This window comes from Palaemon carinicauda, chromosome 13 (assembly GCF_036898095.1).
Source record: "Palaemon carinicauda isolate YSFRI2023 chromosome 13, ASM3689809v2, whole genome shotgun sequence".
NCBI classification, from domain to species: Eukaryota; Metazoa; Arthropoda; class Malacostraca; order Decapoda; family Palaemonidae; genus Palaemon; species Palaemon carinicauda.
Genome location: NC_090737.1, coordinates 40,971,250 through 40,996,249, shown reverse-complemented (window position 1 = coordinate 40,996,249; position 25,000 = coordinate 40,971,250). Strand labels below are relative to the sequence as shown.

General features: G+C 47.4%; 2 protein-coding genes across 3 annotated transcripts in view; both read left to right on the top strand.

The window, feature by feature from the left end:
• LOC137652295 (uncharacterized) overlaps positions 1–25,000 on the top strand; it is a 133,190-nt gene that overhangs the window by 16,036 nt on the left and 92,154 nt on the right. The gene's annotated exons all lie outside the window — the stretch shown is intronic.
• Positions 1,270–25,000, top strand: part of PIP4K (phosphatidylinositol 5-phosphate 4-kinase) — a 101,896-nt gene continuing 78,165 nt past the window's right edge. Inside the window, exons 1-2 of one of the 2 annotated variants that reach the window (XM_068385604.1) lie at positions 1,270–1,499; positions 24,502–24,599. In XM_068385604.1, the coding sequence (XP_068241705.1) occupies positions 1,374–1,499; positions 24,502–24,599 (224 nt within the window). In that variant the 5' untranslated portion in view covers positions 1,270–1,373. The remainder of the gene's footprint in view (positions 1,500–24,501; positions 24,600–25,000) is intronic. The other variant, XM_068385605.1, reaches the window with a different exon arrangement.

Here is a 25,000-nt window from a genome sequence, read left to right as displayed (position 1 = left end):
CTGGATCCGCTCTTGGCAATGGCGTCGGAGGAAAAACGCTGCTATAATTAGGAATGGTTGAAGATGCGGATTTCTTTTAATATTGCCGTAAACTATAACAAAGAGTTTATAAATGCTGATTCAATCTATTATTAAAATTTAACAAGTATATAACTATATTTCATAATGAGGCTTATTTTCTAATTAATGTGACATTTATCTTTTACAACTTGAACATCTTTTATTAGGCTACATGTGATGTAAGTTCTAATTTTGGAATGGTGAATAGCTTTACAGTAAAGGTGACTTACTCGTCCAAATTTGATTGATGCGCTGTATCTTCCTTTTGTTGAATGAAATGGACCTTAAGAAACGATGAATGTCCTGTGTCAGATCCTATAAGAGGTAATGACATAAGAAAAGGACACCTGACACTGGTTCAATAAGTACTGTGCATGCTCTAGTCTTAAAGATACGATGATGATGATGGATACAGACAAAATTAGGTTGTTTTAAGTTCAAAACGCGAAGCTTATGATTATCTACTTATTGCTCTGCCTTCGTACAAGGAAGTTTGGTTGTAAAGTTGTTTTATGATTTTACATTTCACGTCCAAGTCGAGCTGATAGTGTTTGCCTTATAAGGTATTGTAGATCTCTCCATCTCTGCGGTACTGACTCATATCGATTATATATGTTTCAACGTCGTCTTGAAAGTTAGTTTTGGGTACATAATTTACATTAATCATTCAATATATCAAAATTAACTCCAATCCTTTAAAATTCAGACTCTTTGTTACATAAAACGAGTTCCCGGCTACAATGGTCGATGCTCATATTTTATATAAGAACTTTGAAACGGTAGAGTTATTTCATCTATGCGTCAATAATAGAGGCGGAGTCAGTCATCAGCCAAGGAATGAATGCAACTCGCAAAAAGTTGACATCCAGAAAATATAGTATTGTCTTTCATTACACATCATTTATAATAGGTTTTATGGATATGTAGCATACGTATATAATTAGAAATAAAAATATACACATCTTATAACTCATTCAAGAGAAATTATTAATTACTTAACCTTTGTTAAATCAAAATACTTGAACATACTCTCTTAAATTCAATCATATATAGCAAAATAGATAATTTATCAGGTGAAATAATTTTAATTATTTACTTATTTCCCAATTTATAGAAATAGAACGAGTTATATATAAGACTTAAATGATTATGTTAATGAGAGCCTGTACTAAAACTTCGTGTCGCCGCCTCTCAAGGGGCTGCTTTTAGCGAGGCCTATTAGTGGTTGAACATTTTGACAGTCGTAACATGGGTGAAATTTGATTATAATTCCTGGTTAGAATACCCTCCTCAGAAGGGAGATTGAGATAGCAATGGCGACCAGCAACTTAGCCTCGAAACTCAAGAAGAAAACGGTGCGAGTGAAGCATCAGAAAGTGAAGCTCTTTAGGGCTAATGAACCTTTTCTCTCGGTCTTTATGTGGGGAGTTAATCACACGGTAAATAAAACCATCCCAAGTGTGTTTATTTTCATGTTTAGGTATCAGATTACGTAAACAACGCAGTTGTGGTTGTTATTTAGTCCGTTCATGTATTTGACATGTTATTTGTTGTATATAGTTTTGAATTTATTGATGTCATTTAGAATAGTCTTAAGTCTCCAATTATCTACGTTGATTGTGGTTCGTAATCTCAAATGTCTGCTAAATTTGACATTTTATACTTCGTCTCTCTCTTTGTGAGCTGCACATGAATAAATTATGTTATGGTAATGCAAGAGAGGCGGTTAACTGTTACCCTACCCTAATCTTTATGAAATAAATAGTTGAAATTAAAGATTTCCCAGGTTAACAGGTCAGTGATGCAGTAAAATCACATTATGGTTAATTAAATTGAGTGACATTATGATTTCTTATTAATTATATGATCTATGACCCAACCTCCTCCGAAGATCCTCTGGTATAAATCCCTTAGTCTTTCATTTACTGGTTTTGAGATTCCTGGTACCGCCCACTTACAAATTAAATGTATAGCCTCACTCTAAACCTGGTCCAGACCTGCTTTCTTTTATTTTTTAGTTGTGTTGGTATTATGTGCACAATATCTATTCGTAGCGTCACTAATTTTATCCTATTGTAGCCATCATTGGGCCAACCTCCATCGACTTCTCCCTTTATAGGTGGTGGCGAAAATTCGTTATTTCCACTCCATCATTTCCTTGCCACTCCCATGACCTGTGGTCTCCATGTCTGTATTCCAGTCAAGCCTTGCCAAGGTCTTCACCTGGGCTGTACCCTTTTTCCATGGTTTTGTGAGACCTTCCTGTAGGTTTACATCCTGTAACTTCCAGGTTATTTTGATAGATTTCCATCCATTCTTTTGAAATATAGTATGTCTAAACCATTATCGTTTTTGGTAAATATATGATACTTTAATTTTTAGCCAAGCAGAAATTCACCACATGAAGAGGTCGAATTGAGGCCGTTTTGGCGTGTTTCTTTGTGTGACATTTGCACCCTGTGACATAACTAAAATGTAAATACTATCAATGTTGTCTAAGTTCAATGGAGACTGATCGGTGGGTTTTACATGTATAATGTTTGTCATCGTTTATTTTTGCTTATTTCTTTGTATGGCGACTGGCTTTTTTAGCTAATTAAGATTGCCGCCTGGCTAATGCCGATTTTTAAGGACCAGACTTTGACATTCATACCACGTAAAAATGTGGCTTAGGAGATCTCCAAACTGCAGAGTATTTTTGCCTCTGACCTTCGGTTTTGCGACGCCAGGGTGATTTATCCTTGAAATTAGCATTTTTCAAATTCTCTCTCTTCCCTTGATAATTAGTATAGAGACCTGGGATTACTACCCTATGTAGACCTGATGTTGACTGCCAATCAAATGTTTTTTTTCTTTTTCGAAGTCATTTTTTTTTTTTTTTTTTTTTTTGCTAGACATGAATTTTTTCATTATGGTAAAAAGTAAACCCTAAAAATCAGAGGAAAATATAAGAAAAGAAATATGAAACAAAAGGGTAACATTTAATTGTTTTGTAATGTTTTTCTAAGTTGTATACCAAATTTCAATGCTATATCTTTAAAACAATGGGAGAAGATCTAATTTGAAGGTCAATAAGTATAGTTTTGAGATACGGGCGTTCAAAGTTTTTCTTTTCTGTATCTTCTTTTAGGGAACAATGGTTTTGGTTTATTGAGTTACTTTTACTAATTATCCTGTAACTGTGAAAGTTAGAGAAATTTTTGACAAAATATTTTGTATACGCATTCTCCATTGCCTTACAAAGCTCAGTGAATTTTTTCAGGATTTTGTGTTTTACTTCCTATACCACTATATATTTGCATACCAGCTAGGCCCCTTAAGAGTTCTCAAGTGTTTGGGTATAAGTTCACAGACCTTTCACAGCAGCTATGATTGTCATTGCAAGAGGACATCTTCCAAGAGGAGTGTTCAATCCATTTCTGCAATCTAATGTACCTTCATCTATTTCAGTACTGTAATTGATTATACAGTATTTCAAACTCTCCATTCACTCACTATATAGCTGCTTTTGCTCATCTTAAAGTAAAATATCTCCAAAATGATGATCCTCATAGTTGTATGCAGCAAATTAAAGACAAAATTGAGAGAAGTGATATAGATTAGGCCTATAGGAAATTATACATTACTTTAATTTCACATCAAATACATGAACCATAACTTGTGTTTTTCATGCATTTCTCCCCATTTTTAGTGCCAGCCAGTTTTTTGGGGGGTTTTCCTATCCAAAAACTACAGTTTCCCTCTGGAATCCCCTTAATTGTGTTTATATAGGTAAGGTAGGAAAAATCATAAACTGGTGGTGTGCACCAATAATCATGGTAATTTAAATACTTGATGAAATGAAGTTCTCTATATTAAATGATCATGTACTGAACTTTTTGGTGTGTTACATTTCAAATTAAAAGGGGCTAGCGGATGATAACTCCCATAAAACAACAAAATTGGGGACTGTACTGCAGTATTTCAAGGTATTTGTTGGCTTTTTAGGAGTCAGTGGTAACTTACTGTTTATGCGCTATTGTCAAGTGTATTTGGAACCTGGTCTGTTTTTTTTCTCGACACAATTATTTTAAACTATTAAATCTTCCAAAATTTTATGCTGAATTTCCTGGATGTGCTTAAAGTTAGTTTTTATATCATCTAATTTAGTTGCTTTATGACAACCATGCGTATACAGTACCAAGTTTTAGTGGGGAATTCAATTCAAATTACTTAATTTATAATGATATGATTTTTTTTCATATACTCAATGGCTGTATTGTTTGAAAATATGGGTATACAATAATGGAAAACATCTATTTAAAAAAGGACACTACTGTTTTAAGGTAAGTGTGAATTAAATAATAATTTTTGTTAAGCACCAAACACCCTAGGTTAGGATTTGCCCCCATAATTATACTTAGTTTACCATGGGCTAAGTTAGGTTAGGTATGTGGGTTCAAAGGTTGTAAAGCTCTTGCTTTTTCTGGCCAGGGACATAACATACGATATGTTGAATATGAAAACTAGAACGGGGACTTGGTAGAGCACATACCTTCGCCACCGCCACTTTTGTCACCAAGAAGACTAATGATAATGTGGCTATTTGATCCCAAATTACATCTGTCATCTAAATTTGTCATCATGGCCTAAAAGTCGGATAACAAAGGCCGCGGAATGACTAAACCTGAACTTTCTGCAAGATCATTGACCCTTGACCCCAACCGCTAACAAGGGTAATGACATCACAATATCATATTGTATATTATAAGATAGGCAATTGAATCATGCAAATTTGGCACGAGTGTCATGGAAATTAGATAAGAATTGGTCACAATGAGGCAAAAAGATGGTTACTGCTTGTATGATTTAAATCAGCTATTTAGTGTTTTTCTCTCAGTATATGTCTTATACTTATAACAAATTCAACAGTTTAATTGTAAGTCTTGTCAGGCTATGAACTGTTGTCAAATCTCTGAATTATATTCAGATAATCATGTTATGTTGTTCCTGATATTCTGTAGCTGTCCAAAATATATTTGTTCCGTAACTGAAATACAAACCACGCTATTTAATATGGGTAATTACTTTTGGCGTAGCTGAAAGGACGAGCCATTAGAATTTTAACTAGGGTTTACTACCCCACCGCTAGTTAGCAGGGGGTAGGGAGGGTAGCTTGCTACCTTCCCCCCTCACATACCTGTGTGCTAAGTTCACTTTGCTATCGGCTCGGGTGCTAGACGGACGTGTCCGCTGTCACCCTCGCTTACACGACAGCCATTATTAATCTTTGTTTTTTGCTTTTTCTTTTTCTAGTGTGTTGTGAAGTTGGTCTCTAGAATGCGGAAGTGTCCTGGGTTGCCTGACCGCCCTTGTGGGACCTTCATGTTGTCAATAGACACCGACTCACACACCTTATGCCCTTATTGTAAGGGTCAACGGTGTGATAGTGGTAGTGTATGTATTGAATGTAGGGAGTGGTTTACCTTCCAGTGGGAAAGGTTTTCCCGGCGCTGGAAGAAGTCCAAACGGGATATTTCTCCTTTAAAGGTTTCTTTGAAGAAGGAAAATCCTAAGGACTCTTCTTCCGTGGCCCAAACCTCCTCCGAAGCTCTCACTTGATCGGCTTCTCTCGAAAGGCCGTCGAGTGGTAGCGTAGGCCGTATTGTTGTTGACCGATCTCGGGGTTTGGGAGAGGGAGTTGCCTCCCATAGCGGGGCAGCTCCTCCTCCTCCCCCGGGGAAGGATTTAATTGTTTCTCTTAATGTAAATGTGAGTAATAATGATCTTTTACAGCTTTGGGCTTCCTTGGGGCTTCAGAGCTCGCCCTCCAAGGAAGCCCTGTTTGACATGATCAGGTTGGGAGCAGCTGTCAAACAGTCACCGACGGTAGCAGAGGCTGACCCTCTGTCTATCGTCGAGGCTGTTGTGGCAGAGGCTTCCAATGAGAGTGTTCAAACCTCTGCTCCTGTTGTAGCTGAAGGCTTAGCTCCCCCCTCCGAACACCCTTCGAGGGTGGAACTAAGTCCAATGGTCTCTCCTGCAGGTGATTCTCTCCCTTGGGGGAGTTCACTGACAGAGACTCCTCTTCGGAGGACTGCTGATGGTCTGCCTGCTGCTCCCAGAGGACGACGTGTAAGACGTAAGGCTCGCCTTCCTCTTTGTCGCCGAGGTCTACCTTCTCCTCACAAGGGTGTTAGGAGGCTCCTCTTCGGGTCTTCATCCTTGCAGTCCTCCGCAGGGGAACCTCGTCCTTCAGCGACCGTTCCTGCTACTTCTTTGGACCTGCTACTTCTTTGGACCTGGTACTTCTTTGGACCTGGACCTCTCCGCAGATCGTTCGCGATCTCCTTCTCCTGCCAGACCTGCTGACCTGCCGTTGCCCTTCCTGGCTGCAGATGCGCTGTAGGCACCCACCCATCCCGTTATCCAACGGGCACCGGTCCCTTCGGGGCAAAAGGAGCTTTCACACATGGTGTGTAAGTCCCTTAAGCGCCAGGTATCCCCTGTGCGCCAACGTTCTCTTGTGCGCCAGTGCGCTACTGCGCGCAAGCGCTCGCCAGTTGCAGACACGTCTCGCCAGCGCTCACCTGCACGCCCACGATCTCCTGCTCGCCCGGCAGTTCCAGAGACAACGCGCCCACGATCTCCTGCTCGCCAGCGCACCACTGCACGCCCTCAGCCTGATGCGCGCCATGCACGCCCACGGTCTCCTGCACGTCAGCGCTCTCCTGTTTGTCAGCGATTTCCTGCTCGCCTGCGTGCCATCGTTTGTGTGCTCGCCCACGATCTTCGGATCTGGGCTCCAGAGGGAAGACTTCCTCCTCCCCTGCTCGCCAGCGCTCTCCACCGATCGTTGATGCGCCACCGGATCTCGCGTGCTCGCCATCCCTCGCCTACGTGCCATCGCCTGCAGTCTCCATCACGCGCCCACTGCTAGAATTACGGTTCCAGATGAGCGCCCTCCTGCGTGCCCGCACGCTAGGGATATTTCCCCTGCGCGCGCCCAACGGCTTCGCCCTTGCGAGCCCTTCGGAATCCTGTGGCTATACACCGTCTGAGGTCTCCGGAACGCATGCCAACGCGCACCTGCGCGCCAACGCGCACCTGCGCGCCAACGCCCCCCTTCACCTGCGCGCCATCGCTCGCCCACGCGCCAACGCGTGCCTTCTCCCACGCGCCATCGCTCGCCCACGCGCCAACGCGTGCCTTCTCCCACGCGCCATCGCTCGCCCGAGCGCCATCGCACGTGCGCGAGCGATCGCCCACACCCGATCCAGGCAATAACCTATCGCGCGATTCACAGCGTGTTCCCACACGAGAGGCTGCAGGACAACGCGCGGTCAGGTCGTTCTCATCGTGACCCCCCCCCCCCCCGTAAGCGCAGGACAGCGTGCTCAGTGGAGGGAGGGTAATCTCCGGACAGGTCCAGGAACATTTCTTCCAAAGCCTCTTTTTTTTCAGGCAGACCCTGTTGTAGTTTCCACTCCTAGGGATCTTACTATCCCCTTCCTGCCTGAGGGTGTCTCTGACAGCACTGCTGTCAGTCAGCAGCCCTGGTTTGGGCCCTTGATTAGAGCGGTTGCGCAGGCTTTCAATCCCGCTTTCTCTGAACTAGGCCTAAATCAGCGGCAATCTCGGCCCCCCTGAAGAGGAAGAGAGGCGTGGACGACATGGTAACTTCTCCTAGGGCGAAACTGGCTCCTCGGAAGTCTTTGAATGAAGGCTCCCTCCCTCCCCAGACTTTCTCTCCCTTCCTCAGGGGATTCACGTGAGGTGGGGCGTTCTCCCATCGAACCAATGGGAGAAACCCCACCTCGCGCTGAGAAGTCTTCCCGGGTGGAGGTGGAGAAGAGCCCCCCACCATCTTTGTTGGAATCCTGCATCCCACCCAGGAGGAAGTCGAAGGACTCCAAGACAATTCCGAAATCATCTTCGAGGATCAGACCAGAGCCACCTAAGCCCGCAGAGAATGTCCACGAGTCCCCCCAAGAGGAGCCTTTGGGGACTGGAGACCTTGCTGCTAGTCCATCAGGAGGAGAGCCACAAGTGTCGGAACATGCCTTGTGGCAAGTTCTTACTCTGATGAGGAATCTCAACGGATTCGCGGATCCAGAGATTCCTCCTCGAGAGGGAGAGGACACGGTTCTGGACCGAGTCTTTGGTACCCAGAAGCCCCCTAAAGCCAGCATGGCTTTGCCTTGGTCCCAGGGGGTTAAGAGTGCTAGAGATAAGGTCGAGAGCCAGCTCTCTGAGCTTGCCTCCTCCAGCCGTTCCAGTGCCGGAAACAAACTTCTCCCACCTCCTTGTGTCCACCAGAGGAGGTACTTTGAGATCATGGAGGACTCCTGTTTAGCTCTTCCCCTTCACCACTCGGTGGAAGAGCTCTCCAGGGGAGTCCCTCTTGAGAGACTCTCCAACCGGCCAGTGTCGTTCTCGGCCTCAGAGATCCTCAGCCAGGAGAAGGTAGCGAAGTGTGCCATGCTGGCAACTTCGTGGCTGGATATCTGGCTAGGGTCTCTTGGCATCCTGATACGATCCGAGGACTTATCTAAGGAGAGCACCAGGAAGGCCTTGGAAACCTTCCTTCTTTCAGGCACTCGTACCATCGAGTTTCTAGCCCACCAAGTCTCGAACTTGTGGGCTAATTCTATCCGTAAACGCCGAGATGCGGTGTCTGAAAGATTTAACACGAAGGTCCCCAGCACCGAGGTCAGTAGGCTCAGACATTCCTCCCTTTTGGGGAGTAGTCTGTTTGAGCCGAAAGATGTAGAGCAAGCGGCTGAGAGGTGGAGGAAGTCCAACCAGGACTCCCTCCTCCATAGGGCTTTAACATCCAAGCCCTATAAACCTCCAGCACCTCAACAACCTCGCCCTACAAAGACGACGAAACCGGCAGTTGCATCAAAGGCAACGGTGTCGAAGCAGCCCTTTCCAGTGGGGGGATGCCTTCAAAGTTGCGCAGACATGTGGCAGCAACTCGGGGCCGATTCCTGGACGATCTCCGTGATCAGTCAAGGATATCGCGTCCCGTTCATAACATCTCTACCTCCCCTGACAGCGAATCCAGTGTCGTTGAGCTCTCTTGCCATGGGATCGGCAAGGGGGTAGGCCCTTTGGGCAGAAGTCGAAACCATGTTGAAGAAGGGCGCTCTCCAAGAGGTCGTCGACGGGTCCCCAGGCTTCTTCAGTCAACTCTTTCTTGTAAAGAAGGCGTCTGGAGGCTGGAGACCAGTCATCGACCTTTCAGCTCTGAACAGGTTTGTCAAGCAGACCCCGTTCAGCATGGAGACGGCAGACACGGTCAGACTCGCAGTGAGACCGCGAGACTTCATGTGTACACTGGATCTGGAGGACGCGTACTTCCAGATCCCAATCCATCCGTCTTCAAGGAAGTACTTAAGATTCAGCCCAGACAACAAGATCTACCAGTTCAAGGTGCTGTGTTTCGATCTCTCCACAGCACCTCAGGTTTTCACCAGTGTTCACCGTGATGTCTTCGTGGGCACACAGGATCGGCATCCGTCTCCTCCGTTATATGGACGACTGGCTGATCCTAGCAGACTCGGAGTCAACCCTTCTTCGACACCGAGACAAACTTCTGGGAATTTGCCAAGATCTAGGGATCTTGGTAAATCTCGAGAAGTCTTCTCTTCTTCCTACCCAAAGACTGGTATATCTAGGCATGATATTGGACACCAATCTCCACAAAGCCTTCCCATCAGACGACAGGATAGCAAGGCTGAGGAAGGTCGCAAGTCCTTTCCTCAGACGAGACGAACTCCCAGCCCAGTCGTGGTTACGTCTCCTCGGCTATCTCTCATCCTTGGCCTGTCTAGTTCCCAACGTTCGTCTTAGAATGGGATCTCTGCAATGGCAACTCAAGTCTCGGTGGAGTCAAGGACACGATTCCCCGGACGTCTTGATCCCTATGGGTCTCGCGGAACGGACGGACCTTCAGTGGTGGGTGGCAGACGAGAACCTACGAAAGGGAGTGATCTTCTCGTTCTCCCCCCGGATTTGATGCTGTTTTCGGACGCCTCAAAGAAAGGGAGGGGGCCCACGTTCTGAACCACAGGACGTCAGGCCTGTGGTCAGAATCAGAAAAGTGCCTCTATATCAATCTGCTAGAAATGAAGGCCGTATTTCTGGCCCTTCAACAGTTCCAACAGCACCTGGCGGATCACTCTGTGGTGATAATGAGCGACAACACCACAGTAGTGGCTTACATCAACAAGCAGGGAGGTACCTTTTCAGAACAGCTATCCCATCTTGCAGTAGAGATACTGAGATGGACCGAAGTCCACTCGATTCCACTATCGGCTCGCTTCATTCCAGGCAAGAAGAATGTGCTCGGCGACAGTCTGAGCAGAGCGTCTCAGATAGTGAGTACCGAGTGGTCTTTGGATCGTCAAGTAGCCAACAAAGTCCTGACTTTGTGGGGTTCCCCGACTGTGGGTCTGTTTGCGACAGCGTTGAACTTCAAACTGCCGCTGTACTGCTCCCCAGTCCCGGATCCCATGGCTCTCTGGCAAGATGCTTTCCAACAACGGTGGGACAACATTGACGTATACGCCTTTCCCCCATTCTGTCTGATGAGGAGGGTACTCAACAAGACCAGAATATCGGTCAATCTCTCGATGACCCTGATAGCTCCGCTGTGGCATCACGCGGAATGGTTTCCGGACCTTCTGCAACTCCTTACGGAGCCTCCGAGAGAACTCCCTCCGCAACACGAGCTACTCAAACAACCACACGCCAACATCTTTCACAAAGCCGTAGCTTTGCTTCGTCTTCATGCCTAGAGACTATCCAGCATCTCCTCGCAGATAGAGGATTTTCGCAACAAGTTGCGGAAAGGATGTCTGGACTCCTGCGAAAGTCATCCGCTGCGAAAGTCATCCGCAGGGGTCTACCAGGCAAAGTGGAGAGTTTTCTGTGGTTGGTGTCGTGGAAGGGGTATCTCTCCACTCGATGTCACTATTCCAGCAATAGCGGAGTTCTTCGTGTACTTGCGAGAAGAAATGCGCCTTTCAGTCTCGGCAGTGAAAGGCTATCGCTCAGCCTTAAGTCTAGCCTTCAGGCTCAAAGGAATGGACATTTCTTCTTCGCTGGAACTTTCCCTATTCATACGTACCGTAGTTATGAACTTACCTGCACTCAGTCGGAAGTGAGACCTCCTCCATGGAACGTGGTTTGAGTTCTCAGGTCTCTCAAGAGACCTCCCTACAAACCATTACGCCAGGTTTCTGATCGCCACCTGACTTGGAAGACGGTGTTCCTACTAGCTTTGGCATCAGCCAAGCGAGTTAGTGAACTTCATGGTCTCTCATATGACATCCCCCATTCAAGGGGATGGGGGGAGGTAACGTTCAGCTTCGTCCCTGAGTTTATTGCCAAGACTCAGAATCCGGGAGTGCCGGACCCTCGGTTCGACTCCTTCCGGATTTTGAGTCTTCGTTCCGTAACAGATAACCCAGACCATCTCCTACTGTGCCCAGTAAGGAGTCTGAGGCTATATCTGAAAAGAACAGTTGCAGTTCGTCCCCAAGTGAAGGCATTGTTTGTTAGCACTGGGAGGTCGAAGAGGAGGGTTACCAAGAACACCATCTCAGCATGGATTCGAAAGACAATCTATCTGTCCCTGAATCCTGACCCTCCTCCATCACGTCGCCCTAGAGCTCATGATGTCAGGGGTGTAGCTACGTCCCTGGCCTTCAAAAAGAACTATTCAGTGACGCAGGTTCTACAAGCAGGGGTATGGAAGCGTCAAACGACCTTCACAGCCCACTACCTGCAAGACGTGACCCACAGGAGGCTCGATACGTTCTCTATCGGCCCTGTGGTGGCTGCACAACAGCTGGTTTAAACCTCAGGCTCCTTAATGGACAAGTAGCAGAGGGTTGAGGGCATTGTTACCCGGTTTTAGTCTGCATGAAAGAAAAGGTGTCTGGCCCTTATTCTTTTCTTCATCCTCCCCTCTCTTGGGGAAAGCAGCATCTTGGGTTCTCTGCACAGCTGACCTCAAACCACTGCAGGTAAACCATGCTTCCTTGTGTTTCTAGTATTAAGTTAATACTGTCACGTTCCCATACCCTGACGAGGTGGTATTGGGAGAGTCCTAGCCTAAAGTTTCCATCTAAAGAACTTCAGGTCAAATTCCTAGGACGAGTCACACATAATCCTTCACACACAGCTTATGTAGGCCGCAGCCCTTGCATAGCAAGGTGCGAGCGAGGTGCAGGGACTCTTTATTGTTGAGTGCTGACACACTCAGATAATGAGTCCCCGGGCAAAAGCCAAAAGTCAGTATGGCTGGGACTTATTCCACCCTTCCTAAGGGTTGAGTTACCCATATTAGATAGCGTGGTTTGTATTTCAGTTACGGAACAAAAGACGAATTCGGAGATAATTTGTATTTTTCCTAACTATACAAACCTTAGCTATTTAATCAAACTTGCCTGCCAGCCCTACCCCCGTGAAGTCCTACCACTAAGCAAAGTGAACTTAGCACACAGGTGTGTGAGGGGGGAGGGTAGCAAGCTACCCTCCATACCCCCTGCTAACTAGCGGTGGGGTAGTAAACCCTCGTTAAAATTCTAATGGCTCGTCCTTTCAGCTACGCCGAAAGTAATTACCCATATTAAATGGCTAAGGTTTGTATAGTTAGGAAAAATACAAATTATCTCCGAATTTGTCATTTTTCATGATTATTGCTGGAAGTCTTTGAAGATTAAGATTTAGTTGTCAGTTCTTTCAACTGTTTTCTCGTACAATACAGTGCCACGGTTTTTGCTAAGGGCAGTTAGTGATGAAAGAAATATAGTATACAGTAATACCTCCTCATGTGATGTGAATTTTTTTTTGTTTTGTTTATATATGATTTAAGAAATGTAAGTAAAATCTTGTTATTTTACATTTTATTATTAAAATTTCAAGAACTATTTGAAAGACAGTAAAAATTTTTATTTTATTTGTGACAGTATTGAGTTGCTTAGAGGTGTTTATTGGATGTTAAGGTGGTTTTTGTAAGGATTAATTCATTTTATGTAGTCATTGTACAGTATTTGTTTTTTACCTTCCTTATTCTTTAATTACAAAAGTGCTTTTGCAATTTGTAAAGCAAATTAAATCAGTCTTGAGATTATTAACTAAAGTAAGAATACTGTAGTTTTAAATCTCAAGTCAGTCCTCAGAGGAAATGACGCACATATTCAGCCTTAGATAGTGTTATCAGTTTGGTTTGGTTATTTATATCCTGTTCAGTAAAGCAGATTTAGGGATTTATTTGAGAAAAATCTAAGACCTAAATCATAAGGAAAATTTATCAAGATTGCCAAAATTTTAGAACTTGGATAAATGGAAAATTTTGGCAATCTTAGAAAATTTTTTTAAAGATTTAGGTCTGAGATTTATGTTAACTGAATCCCTAATATTTTACTTGACATAATATAAACAGCCTAACCAAAATGATAACACTATCTGTTTAATAGTATACAATGCACACAAATTGAAGAATGTTTTATTCAGTGGTCTTATTAATGTATGAAGTGTATTTGATAGTGATAGAAGTGACTTAAGTACAATACTGTACTAGAAAAAAGCAGTATTATTCCTTTGACCACTGTGTAGATAGCTAACAAGGATGCATCCTATTATAGTCCTACTGTCTGCTGCAGCCTTTCTGACTCTAATCCTCTTAACCTTTCTTAAAGAAGTTACCAATAGGTAGTATGTTGTCCAGGACACCAACCACCCATTGAGATGCTACCGCTAGAGAGTTCTTGGGTCCTTTGACTGGCCAAACATTATTGCATTGGACCCCTCTCTCTGGTTACGGCTTATTTTTCCTTTACCTACGCATACACAGAATAGTCTGGCCTATTCTTTACACTTCTCCTGTGTCCTTTTACACTTGACAACACTGAGATTATCAAACAATTCTTCTTCATAGTAAAGATTAACTACTGTACTATGATTGTTCAGTGGCTACCTTTCTCTTTGTAGGGGTAGAAGAGATTCTTAAGCTATGGCAAGCAGCTCTTGTATGAGAAGAACACTCCAAAATCAAACTGTTTTTCTTTATTCTTGGGTACTGCCATAGCCTCTGTATCATGGTCTTCCATTGTCATGGGTTAGAGTTCTCTTGCTTGATGGTACACTCAGGAACACTATTCTTTCTTTCTTTTTTTTTTCCTCTGTTTTTTTTTTTTTTTTTTTAAATGATGTGTTAGGTAGGCTTAATAGAAGGGCCATGGATGCCTGGTGGTTTATCAAGAGGTGGTCGTTTCCCTATGCTTTTTTTTATTTCTTTTTTCAAAACCATCCTTGCTGTCCTCCCTTCAGTTGAAGTGGCTATCTTGAGGGGATCTAGCCCTACATGGTGTATTGGCTTTGTCATATTGACCAGTTTTTCTGACTATCTATAGTCTGGGTTTTATCAGTCACTTCATATTTCTGTACATATTGTTTTTCTTATTGTTAATCTATTTTTTAGATATGATGTATCTTTTTTATTGCCTTCAATTCTTATGCAGTCTGGAGACATTGAACAAAATCTGGACCATTATGTTCTAGACTTCGTCAGTGTCATCTACTTTATTGTAATATTCGTGGTCTTCATGCAAATATTCATGACCTTACAGTTGTGTCCAGACAATATGATATTCTTTTTGTGCTCAGAAACTTTGGTTTCTAATACGAGGCACTCCTCTAAGCTCCTTATAACTGGCTTTAAGAAGCTAATAATTTGGATACGAGATGTTATACGTAGGGCCAGGGGAATGGCAGTGTATATTACGACTGAGTACCCTGCTTCTCATAAATTCTGCTATGAGTGTGGATGTCATGAGATTCAGGTTATAAAAGTTTGAGGTAGGCATACCAACTATATGTGTTTGATCTGCTAGAATCCTGACATAGCTGATTCTATCGTTGACTGTCTTTGTAAGTACAGATGAAAAATGATGCCAGAGAAGTAGGTTTGTCGGTAGCACAGATAGCTGAGATAGGATATCCGAAGTCTCCCTCTTGGTGTAATCCACCTGTTGAAGTACGTTTTACGGCAGAAGCGAAAAATACCTTGCCTAGTAAGGTAATGAAAAGGAAGTTTTTAAATCATACTGCTCAGCATCGTGGGAAACATGTTTTTACGGATTGTTCCAAATCAGTTGCAGGAGTTGGAAGTGCAGTTGTGGTGGGGGGATATTGTTATTGGAAAGAACCTTCCATCCTCTTGTTCATTATTTACTGCTGAGCTGTATGCAATAATTCTCTGTCCGACATATATTTAAAAATTGTAATCAAAAGTTTTTATACAATTTTTAAGGATTCCAATAGTGTTTTACTCTCATTTAAACATTATGCCTCGTCATCATCTAGTACAAGAGGTGCAGGTTTGGTTACTACTTCAGCAGTCTAGGAAAAATGTTAGTGTTCACCACTTCTGTTGGGTCCCTCCCCACGTCGGGGTGGATGGAAACGAAAGAGTAGATAAGGGAGCTAAGGAAGCTTCAGGGCTATTTAACCCATCCCCCATAAGTATTCCTTACAATGACCTTAAAAGTAAGATACTTTTTCACTGTAAGAATAAATGGCTGGCTCAATGGTCTGAGCTGACCACCATTACAAATTTGAAAAAATCCACTCTTTGGTGGATAAATGGTCATCTTGTAATTTTACAAGTAGGAAGGATGATGTTATTTTAATTAGACTGTGTATTGGCCATACACATGCTTTAATGAAGATTGGTGATGGGGAGACAGGCCCCTCTTTGTAATGCCTGTCAAGTGACAATAGATATTAAACATATTGTAGTCGATTGTCCTGTTTTAAATCTTCAGAGGAGGACATGTTTACTTCTGTACAAACCTTTAAGAGAGATACAAAGTATTGGTTTATATCAAAAGCTTTAATTGATTTTATTAAATTTTTTTTTTAATCCGTTTTAATTATGCATTCAGATGTTTTTGTATGAAAGTTGTGTAATTGTGTTTTAAGTTAAAATGTTACCAAATGTTTAGAGAGTATGGTTATAATTGATTAATTTGCATTATGTAGCGCAGAAGGGCCTTTGATGCCCCAGTGCTTGGCTTAAGGCCTAAATTTTATATTCCATTCATTTCAATTCTAGATATATTCTTAATCTTTTTTTGTTCCATAACCGAAATACAAACCACGCTATTTACAAAGGGTATTACTTTTAGCGCAGCTGAAATTACGAGCCAATAGTTTTTAACGAGGGTTAATTACCCCCGCGCTAGTTAGCGGGGGGTGGGGAAGGGTAGCTTGCTACCCCTCCCCCCTCCACACACCGGTGACTTGCTTCACTTCACTTTTGGCTCGGCGGTGATCAGACGTGTCTGCTCATCGCCTTCGTGACAGCCTTTAATTTTCTGCTTTTTCTTTTCAGCGTGTGTGATTGGTTGGAAGTTGACCTTCAGTTTTTTTTTTTTTTTTTTCTTTACTATGCGTACATGCCCTGGAGTTGCCGGCCGTCCTTGTGGGACTTTCATGTCGGACGTTAACACGGATCCACACACCCTCTGCCCTCAATGTCGGGGCCGACGGTGCGACCAGGATAACATGTGCCGTGAGTGCAGGGAGTGGTCTGCCTCCCAGTGGGAGAGGTTTGGCCGTCGGCGTAAGAAGAAGTCCAAGAGAGACCGTTCTCCTCCGGGGTTAGCCTTGAAGGAGAAAGGTTCTCGGGACTCTTCTTCCGCCGCCCAAACCTCCTCCGAAGCTCCCCCTCGTCCGCCTCCTAAGGAGAGTCGTCCGAGTAGGAGCGCAGACCCTTGTTCTGTTTCCCTACCTTCGGTGGGGGGAGAGGGCGTCGCCTCCCATAGCGAGGCGGTTCCCCCTCCTCCTCCGGGGGAGGTTATTGATAATAATTCCTTATCCAGTGATGATCTGTTACAGATTTGGTCGTCCCTGGGGCTTAAGGGCTTGCCCTCCAGGGTCGCTCTTATTGACCTTGTCTCGTTGGGGCCGCTGTTAAACAGTTGCCGGTGGTAGCAGAGGTAGACCCTCTGTCTATTGTCGACGTCGTGGTGACAGAGGCCTCCGACGTGGCTGGGCCTTCCACCGCAGGTGCTGTTGCTGGTGATGGTTCTCAAGGCTCTCCTCCTCCTTCCGTACATCCTTCGAAGGGGGAAGTGAGTCCTTCGGTCTCGACTGCTGCCCAGCTTCCTTCTGAGGGAAGTGTTTTGACGGAGACTCCTCTTCGGAGGACCTATGGTCCCGACGATCTCCCCCGAGGCCGCCTCCGCTGTAAGGCTCACCGCCCTCTACGCCACAAGGGCCTCCCTTCCCCTTACAGGGGGACTAAGAGGCGCCTTTTTGGGTCTTCGTCCTCCTGGGGGGACTCTCCTCGTCAGCCTCAACCGACTGCTCCGCCCTCCTTGAACCTCTCTGCAAACCGCTCACCATCTCCTGCCGGATCTTCGCCTTCTGGAGAACTCGTCACCCGACGGGCAACGGTCCCTTCGGGGCTAAGGGATTCTTCCCTTACGCGAGCAGTGCTAACGCACAAGCGCTCACCTGTTCGCCAGCGATGTCCTGCTCGCCAGCGCTCTCCTGCTCGTCGACGATCTCCTGCTCGCCAAGACTCTCCTGCTCGCCGACGCTCACCTGCTCGTCGGCCCTCTCCTGATGTTCGCCCCCCTCGCCAGCGCTCTCCTGCTCGTCAGCGCTCATTTGAGGACCATCGCCCTGCGGTCTCTGACCACCCTTTAGTTCCTGCTGAACTCCCTGCTCACCATCTGCCTGGTCCTGTGGCTACGCAACATCGTGCTGCGCGTGTGTCAGAAACACATGTTCGCCAACGCGCCAGCGATCTTTCCGTTCCTGCTCGTGAACGCGCCGCACCAGTTGTCCTCTCACAGGACACGCGTCGACCTTCTGCTCGCCAGCGATCACCAGCTCGCCAGCGATCACCTACACGCCAGCGATTACCTCCTCGCCAGCGTTCACCTGCTTACCAGCGTGCACAGGCGATCTTAGTATCGCCTATTCAACAGCGACAACTAGCGCGCCGACGTTCGCCAACGCTCCTGAAGGAACATGGTTCGCCAGCTTCTAGCTCACCATCGCGCGATCGCCCGCCTGCACATGCCGCTTGCCATCGCTCGCCATTGCACGATCGCCCTCCTGCGCATGCTGCTCGCCATCGCACGACCCTGCACGATCGCCCCCTTACGCATGCTGCTCCTCATCGCACAACCCTGAACGATCGCCCTCCTGCGGATGCTGATCACCATCGCACCCCATCACGCGATCATTCACCTGCGCATGCTGCTCACCATCGCACAACCCTGAACGATCGCCCGCTTACGCATGCTGCTCCTCATCGCACAACCCTGAACGATCGCCCTCCTGCGGATGCTGATCACCATCGCACCCTATCACTCGATCATTCACCTGCGCATGCTGCTCGCCATCGCTTACCATTACGCAGTCATTCACCTGCACATGCTGCTCACCATCGCACACCAGTGCGTCGACATACCACATCGCGCCATCGCCAACTTGAGCGACTGCACTCACCAGCTCGTCATCGATCGCCTGTGGATCTACATCGCCAGCGATCTTCCTCACCTACGCGGCAGCACGATCCCTCGCCGTCGCGCCAATGCTTGCGTTCGTCGCCTCGGACTCGTGTTCATTCACCTGCCCACCCTTGCGCCTACTCGCCTGCGCGCCCGCGCAACCGCTCGCCTGTGCGCCCGCGCGATCATCCACCTGCACGCCCGCATTCCCGCGCGACCATTCACCCTCGCGCGACCATCGTTCGCGGCGAATTCCACAGCCGGCGGTAGCAGCAGGGACGTGTGCTCCTAGACGGCACTCGGGATCACCTCCATCCAAGCACAGGTTGGTAGTGCAGGACGAAGACAGGTCAGTACAGCATTCTTCCCCACCTTCTTTTCAGGCAGGTACCGTCGTGTCCACTCCAAAGGATCGCCCGATCCCTTTCTCTTTAGCGAGGATTTCGGACTCTGTGTCCTTGGAGCAGCAGACTTGGTTTGGTCCGCTGGCACGGGCGTTAGTGAGGGTTATGAAACCAGCACTCGCCGGCCAGGGTGACAAACCAGCGGCTGTCTCTCCTACGCTGAAGAGAAAGAGAGGAGTGGACTTCGTGGTGACTTCCCCTAGGGCGAAGTTGGTTCCCAAGAGGTCGGTCTCGAAGGTCCCTTCTCCTGCACGAGTACTCTCTCCTTCTCCCGTGGACGAGGCCTTTCCGTCCTCAGGTGAGTCCAGTGGGGCGGTAGTCTTCCCCTCGGCACCAGGGGGGGAGACTTCGCTTCAGGCAGGAGAATCGTCTCGTGAGGAAGGGGCCCCTCGAACCTCGTTGTTGGGATCCTGTATCCCTCCCAGGAGGGAACCCAAGGATTCCAAGACCGTCCCTAAATCCTCTGCAAGGAATCGTCAGGAACCCACGACTACCCAGGGGAATGTCCACGTGTCACCCCAGGAAGAGATTCCTGGGGCAGGAGACTTAGCTGCCAGCCCGCAGGGAGTAGAACAGCAAGAGTCCGAACATGCCTTCTGGGAGGTCTTAAGCCTGATGAGGACACTTAACAGACTTACGGATCCAGTCATCACCCCCCGTGAAACCAAAGACACGATTCTGGATGAAGTGTTTGACGTTCGGAAGGCCCCTAAGACCAGTGCAGCTCTGCCCTGGTCTCGGGGGCTGAAGAGTGCCAGAGCTAGGGCCAACGCTCAGCTCGCACTTCTTGCCTCCTCCAGTCGTTCCACTGCCGGGAACAAGCTTATCCCTCCTCCTCGCCTTCAGCAGAGGAGGTATTTCGAGATCCTGGGTGAGCACAACCTCGCTCTTCCTCTCCATCACTCTGTGGAGGAGCTGGCGAAGGGAGTTCCCCTGGAGAAACTCTCTGCCCGGCAGGTGTCGTTCTCGGCGGCGGAGATCCTTAACCACGAGAAGGTCGCTAAGTGTGCCATGCAGGCCACTTCGTGGCTGGACTTCTGGCTAGGATCTCTGGGCATCCTATTGCGATCGGAGGACTTGTCCAAGGAGACCAATAGGAAGGCCCTAGAGACCTTCTTGCTCTCGGGCACCCGCTCCATCGAGTTATTGGCGCACCAGGTTACCACCCTGTGGGCCAACTCGGTGTTGAAGCGTCGCGATGCTGTGTCCGAGAGATTCCATCCGAAGGTCCCCGCCGTAGATGTGTGTAGGCTCCGACATGCTTCCCTTCTGGGGGAGAGCCTGTTTGAGCCTCACGACTTGGAGCGAACGGCTGAGAGGTGGAGGATATCCAGCACGGACTCCTCCCTCCACAGGGCCCTTACAACTCGGCCCTATAAGCCTCCAGCCCCGCCACAACAGCAGCAACAGCCTCGTAAGGCTCCCAAACAGGCACCGGCAGCTAAGAAAGTGGTGTCTAAGCCCCAGCCCTTTCCAGCCAAGGTCAAGAGGGGCGGTAAGTCCTCCAGGGATGGCGGCCGCGGCCGCAAGCCCTAGGGGTGGCAGTCCCCCTGCGTGTCCACCTGTGGGGGGATGCCTTCAGCGTTGCGTCCGCAGGTGGCAGCAACACGGGGCCGATGCTTGGACGGTCTCAGTGATCGGCCAAGGTTATCGCGTCCCGTTTACGTCATCTCAACCTCCCCTGACAGCGAATCCAGTGTCGTTGAGCTCCTATGCCATGGGATCGGCAAAGGGGCTGGCCCTTCAGGCCGAAGTCGAGACCATGTTCGAGAAGGGTGCTCTCCAGGAGGTCGTGGACGGCTCTCCAGGCTTCTTCAGTCGACTCTTTCTTGTAAAGAAGGCTACTGGAGGCTGGAGACCCATCATCGATCTCTCGGCTCTGAACAGGTTTGTCAAACAAACCCGGTTCAGCATGGAGACAGCAGACACGGTCAGACTTGCGGTGAGACCACAAGACTTCATGTGTACACTGGATCTAAAGGACGCGTACTTCCAGACCCCAATCCATCCGTCTTCCAGGAAGTACCTGAGATTCTGCCTAGACAACAAGATCTACCAGTTCAAGGTGCTGTGTTTCGGTCTCTCCACAGCTCCTCAGGTGTTCACCAGAGTGTTCACCCTGATTTCGACTTGGGCGCACAGGAACGGCATTCGTCTCCTTCGTTACCTAGACGATTGGCTGATCCTAGCAGACTCGGAGTCGACCCTTCTTCGGCACCGAGACAGGCTTCTAGATCTTTGCCAGGATCTGGGGATCGTGGTAAACCTCGAGAAGTCCTCTCTGCAGCCGTCCCAACGACTGGTTTATCTAGGCATGCTAATAGACACCAATCTCCACAAAGCCTTTCCATCAGACGACCGGATAGCAAGGCTGAGGAGGGTGGCGGAACCTTTCCTCAGGCGAAAAGAACTCCCCGCCCAATTGTGGTTGCGTCTCTTAGGCCACCTATCCTCCCTGGCCCGTCTGGTTCCAAACAGCCGCCTCAGGATGAGATCCCTTCAATGGCGGCTCAAGTCCCGGTGGAATCAAGGATCTGATTCCCCGGACATTCTGATCCCAATGGGGTCTCTGGAACAGAAGGACTTGCGGTGGTGGCTGGCCGACGAGAACCTGCGGAAGGGAGTGAGTCTTCTCGTCCTCCCCCCGGAATTGACTCTGTTTTCGGACGCGTCAAAAGAAGGGTGGGGGGCGCACGTTCTGAACCAGAGGGCCTCAGGCCTTTGGTCAGAATCAGAAAAGTGCCTACACATCAACCTGCTGGAATTGAAGGCCGTCTTTCTGGCCCTTCAGCAGTTCCAACGGTTCCTGGCGGGTCACTCCGTGGTGGTGATGAGCGACAACACCACGGTAGTGGCTTATATCAACAAGCAGGGAGGCACTTTTTCGCAACAGCTATCCCATCTTGCAGTAGAGACTCTGAGGTGGACCGAAACCCACTCGATAACACTATCAGCTCGCTTCATTCCTGGCAAGAGGAATGTGCTCGCCGACAGTCTGAGCAGGGCTTCGCAGATAGTGAGTACCGAGTGGTCTTTGGATCCTCAGATAGCCAACAAAGTCCTGACTTTGTGGGGTTTCCCGACGGTGGACTTGTTCGCGACAGCCTTGAACTTCAAGCTGCCCCTGTACTGCTCACCAGTCCCGGACCCCAAGGCACTCTGGCAAGATGCTTTCCAGCAACGGTGGGACAACATCGACGTGTACGCCTTCTCACCATTCTGTCTTGATGAGAAGGGTGCTCAACAGGACCAGACTATCGGTCAACTGTTCCATGACTCTAGTAGCTCCGCTATGGCATCACGCGGAATGGTTTCCGGACCTTCTGCAACTCCTGACGGAACTCCCAAGGGAACTTCCTCCACGACACGAGCTTCTCAGACAACCCCACTCCGGTGTCCCTCACAGGGCCGTAGCCTCGCTTCGGCTTCACGCCTGGAGACTATCCAGCGTCTCCTCGCGGAGAGAGGCTTTTCGCAACAGGTTGCGGAGAGAATGTCTCGGCACCTGCGAAGGTCCTCTGAGGGAGTCTACCAAGCGAAGTGGAGAGTCTTTTGTGGTTGGTGTCGTGGAAGGGGTATCTCTCCATTCGATGCCACTATTCCAGCAATAGCGGACTTCCTCGTGTATCTGCGAGAAGAAATGCGCCTTTCTGTCTTGGCAGTGAAAGGCTATCGCTCAGCCTTAAGCTTGGCCTTCAGATTGAAGGGCGTGGATATTTCTTCATCGCTAGAACTCTCTTTACTCATACGTAGCTATGAGCTTACCTGCCCCCAGTCGGAAGTGAGACCCCCTCCTTGGAACGTGGTTCGAGTCCTCAGGTCTCTCAAGAGACCTCCCTTCGAGCCATTACGCCAGGCCTCCGATCGCCACCTGTCTAGGAAAACGGCTTTCCTACTCGCCTTGGCCTCGGCCAAGTGAGTTAGTGAACTTCATGGTCTCTCGTACGACATCGCCCATTCAAGGGGAAGGGGGGAGGTAACGTTCAGGTTCGTCCATGAGTTTGTGGCCAAGACTCAGAATCCTGGAGTGCCGGATCCTCGGTTCGACTCTTTCAGGATCGCGAGTCTCCGTTCTGTAACAAACGACCCAGACCAGCTGCTACTATGCCCAGTGAGGTGTCTGAGGTACTACTTGAAGAGAACGGCTGCAGTCCGTCCTCATGTGCGAGCTTTGTTTGTGAGCACAGGCAGGACAAAGAGGAGGGTCACCAGGAACACCATCTCAGCTTGGATTCGAAGGGTTATCCACCATGCCCTGAATCCTGACCCTCCTCCGTCACGTCGCCCACGGTGTCAGGGGTATTGCTACATCCCTGGCCTTCAAGAGAAACTTCTCTGTGACGCAGGTACTTCAAGCTGGGATCTGGAAGCGTCAAACGACCTTCACAGCCCACTACCTGCAAGACGTGACCCACAGGAGCCTCGATACGCTCTCTATCGGCCCTGTGGTGGCTGCACAACAGCCGGTCTAACCTCAGGCTCCTTTTTGGACAAGTAGCAGTAGGTTGAGGGCGTTGTTACCCGGTCTTAGTCTGCGTGAATGAAAGAGTATGTCTGACCCTTACTTCTTTCTTCATTCTCCCCTCTCTTGGGGAAGCAGCATCCTGGTCCTCGCATAGCTGACCTCGACCTCTGCAGGTAACCCATGCTTCTTTGTGCTCCTAGTATTAAGCTCAATACTGTTGCGTCTCCCATACCCTGACGAGGTGGTATGGGGAACGTCCTATCCTAGAATTCCTATCTGAAGGTCTCAAGGTCAACTTCATAGGACGAGTCACACTCTCCTCCTCACACTGCTTATGTAGGCCACTCGTTCCTAGCGATGCTAGGAACCTGTGAGGTACAGGGGCTCCCTCTCTCTAGTGCTGCTCACTGAGGGATCGAGCCCCCGGGCAATCCGAAGTCAGTAAGGCTGGGGACTTTCCACCCTTCCTAAGGGGTAAGTCACCTTTTGTAAATAGCGTGGTTTGTATTTCGGTTACGGAACAAATGACAAATTCGAAGATAATTTGTATTTTTCCTAACCATACAAACCTTAGCTATTTACACATATGTGCCCGCCATCCCTGACCCCCAAGTCAAGTCCTACCTCTAAGTGAAGTGAAGCAAGTCACCGGTGTGTGGAGGGGGGAGGGGTAGCAAGCTACCCTTCCCCACCCCCCGCTAACTAGCGCGGGGGTAATTAACCCTCGTTAAAAACTATTGGCTCGTCATTTCAGCTGCGCTAAAAGTAAACCCTTTGTAAATAGCTAAGGTTTGTATGGTTAGGAAAAATACAAATTATCTTCGAATTTGTCATGTTTATAGCTAAGTTGTGTATTTTTTACCTGAAAACACTTACTGTATTAAATGAATCCAGTTAGCCATAATTTTACCTAATTATGTGTAGACGAGTCTTATGGCCAAAAACTGTTATTTGTAAATTGCTTGCTGATGTAATTGGAGCAGTTATAGATATTATATGTTTTTTTTTTTACTATCACTACTAAACATATTCCCTGTCTTATTTTCAGAGTAATGAACTTAGTCACATCAATGTCCCCGTTATGTTAATGCCAGATGATTTCAAATCTTATTCAAAAGTCAGAGTTGACAACCACCTCTTCAACAAGTAAGTTTGTTTCCTCTTTTTCGGAACTATTTTATGTGGATACAGTACTTTGAAAAACATGTATTCTCATGAAAATATATTGATCTCAATTTTGTCTTCAATGCACTTGGTTAATTATTTGCAATACTTCTTATACTTAATGTAGGAACTCATTGTCTCAAAACAAATCTAGCATGCTTAGATTAAGAAGAGGAAATATATCCTCATTATCAGTGGTTTTTCTAAAATATTTTGTTAGTCTTTGTTCCTATGTGTATGCAAACCTATCCTCCTATGATTCAAGGAAATATCTTTAGCAGAGTTGGAACGGCAGGTGGTGAGGGCTAGTTCACAGCATAAGCACATCTGAGTAGGTGGGATCATCTGATCATTTATACCTTTCCCTTTTCAGCTTTATTTTC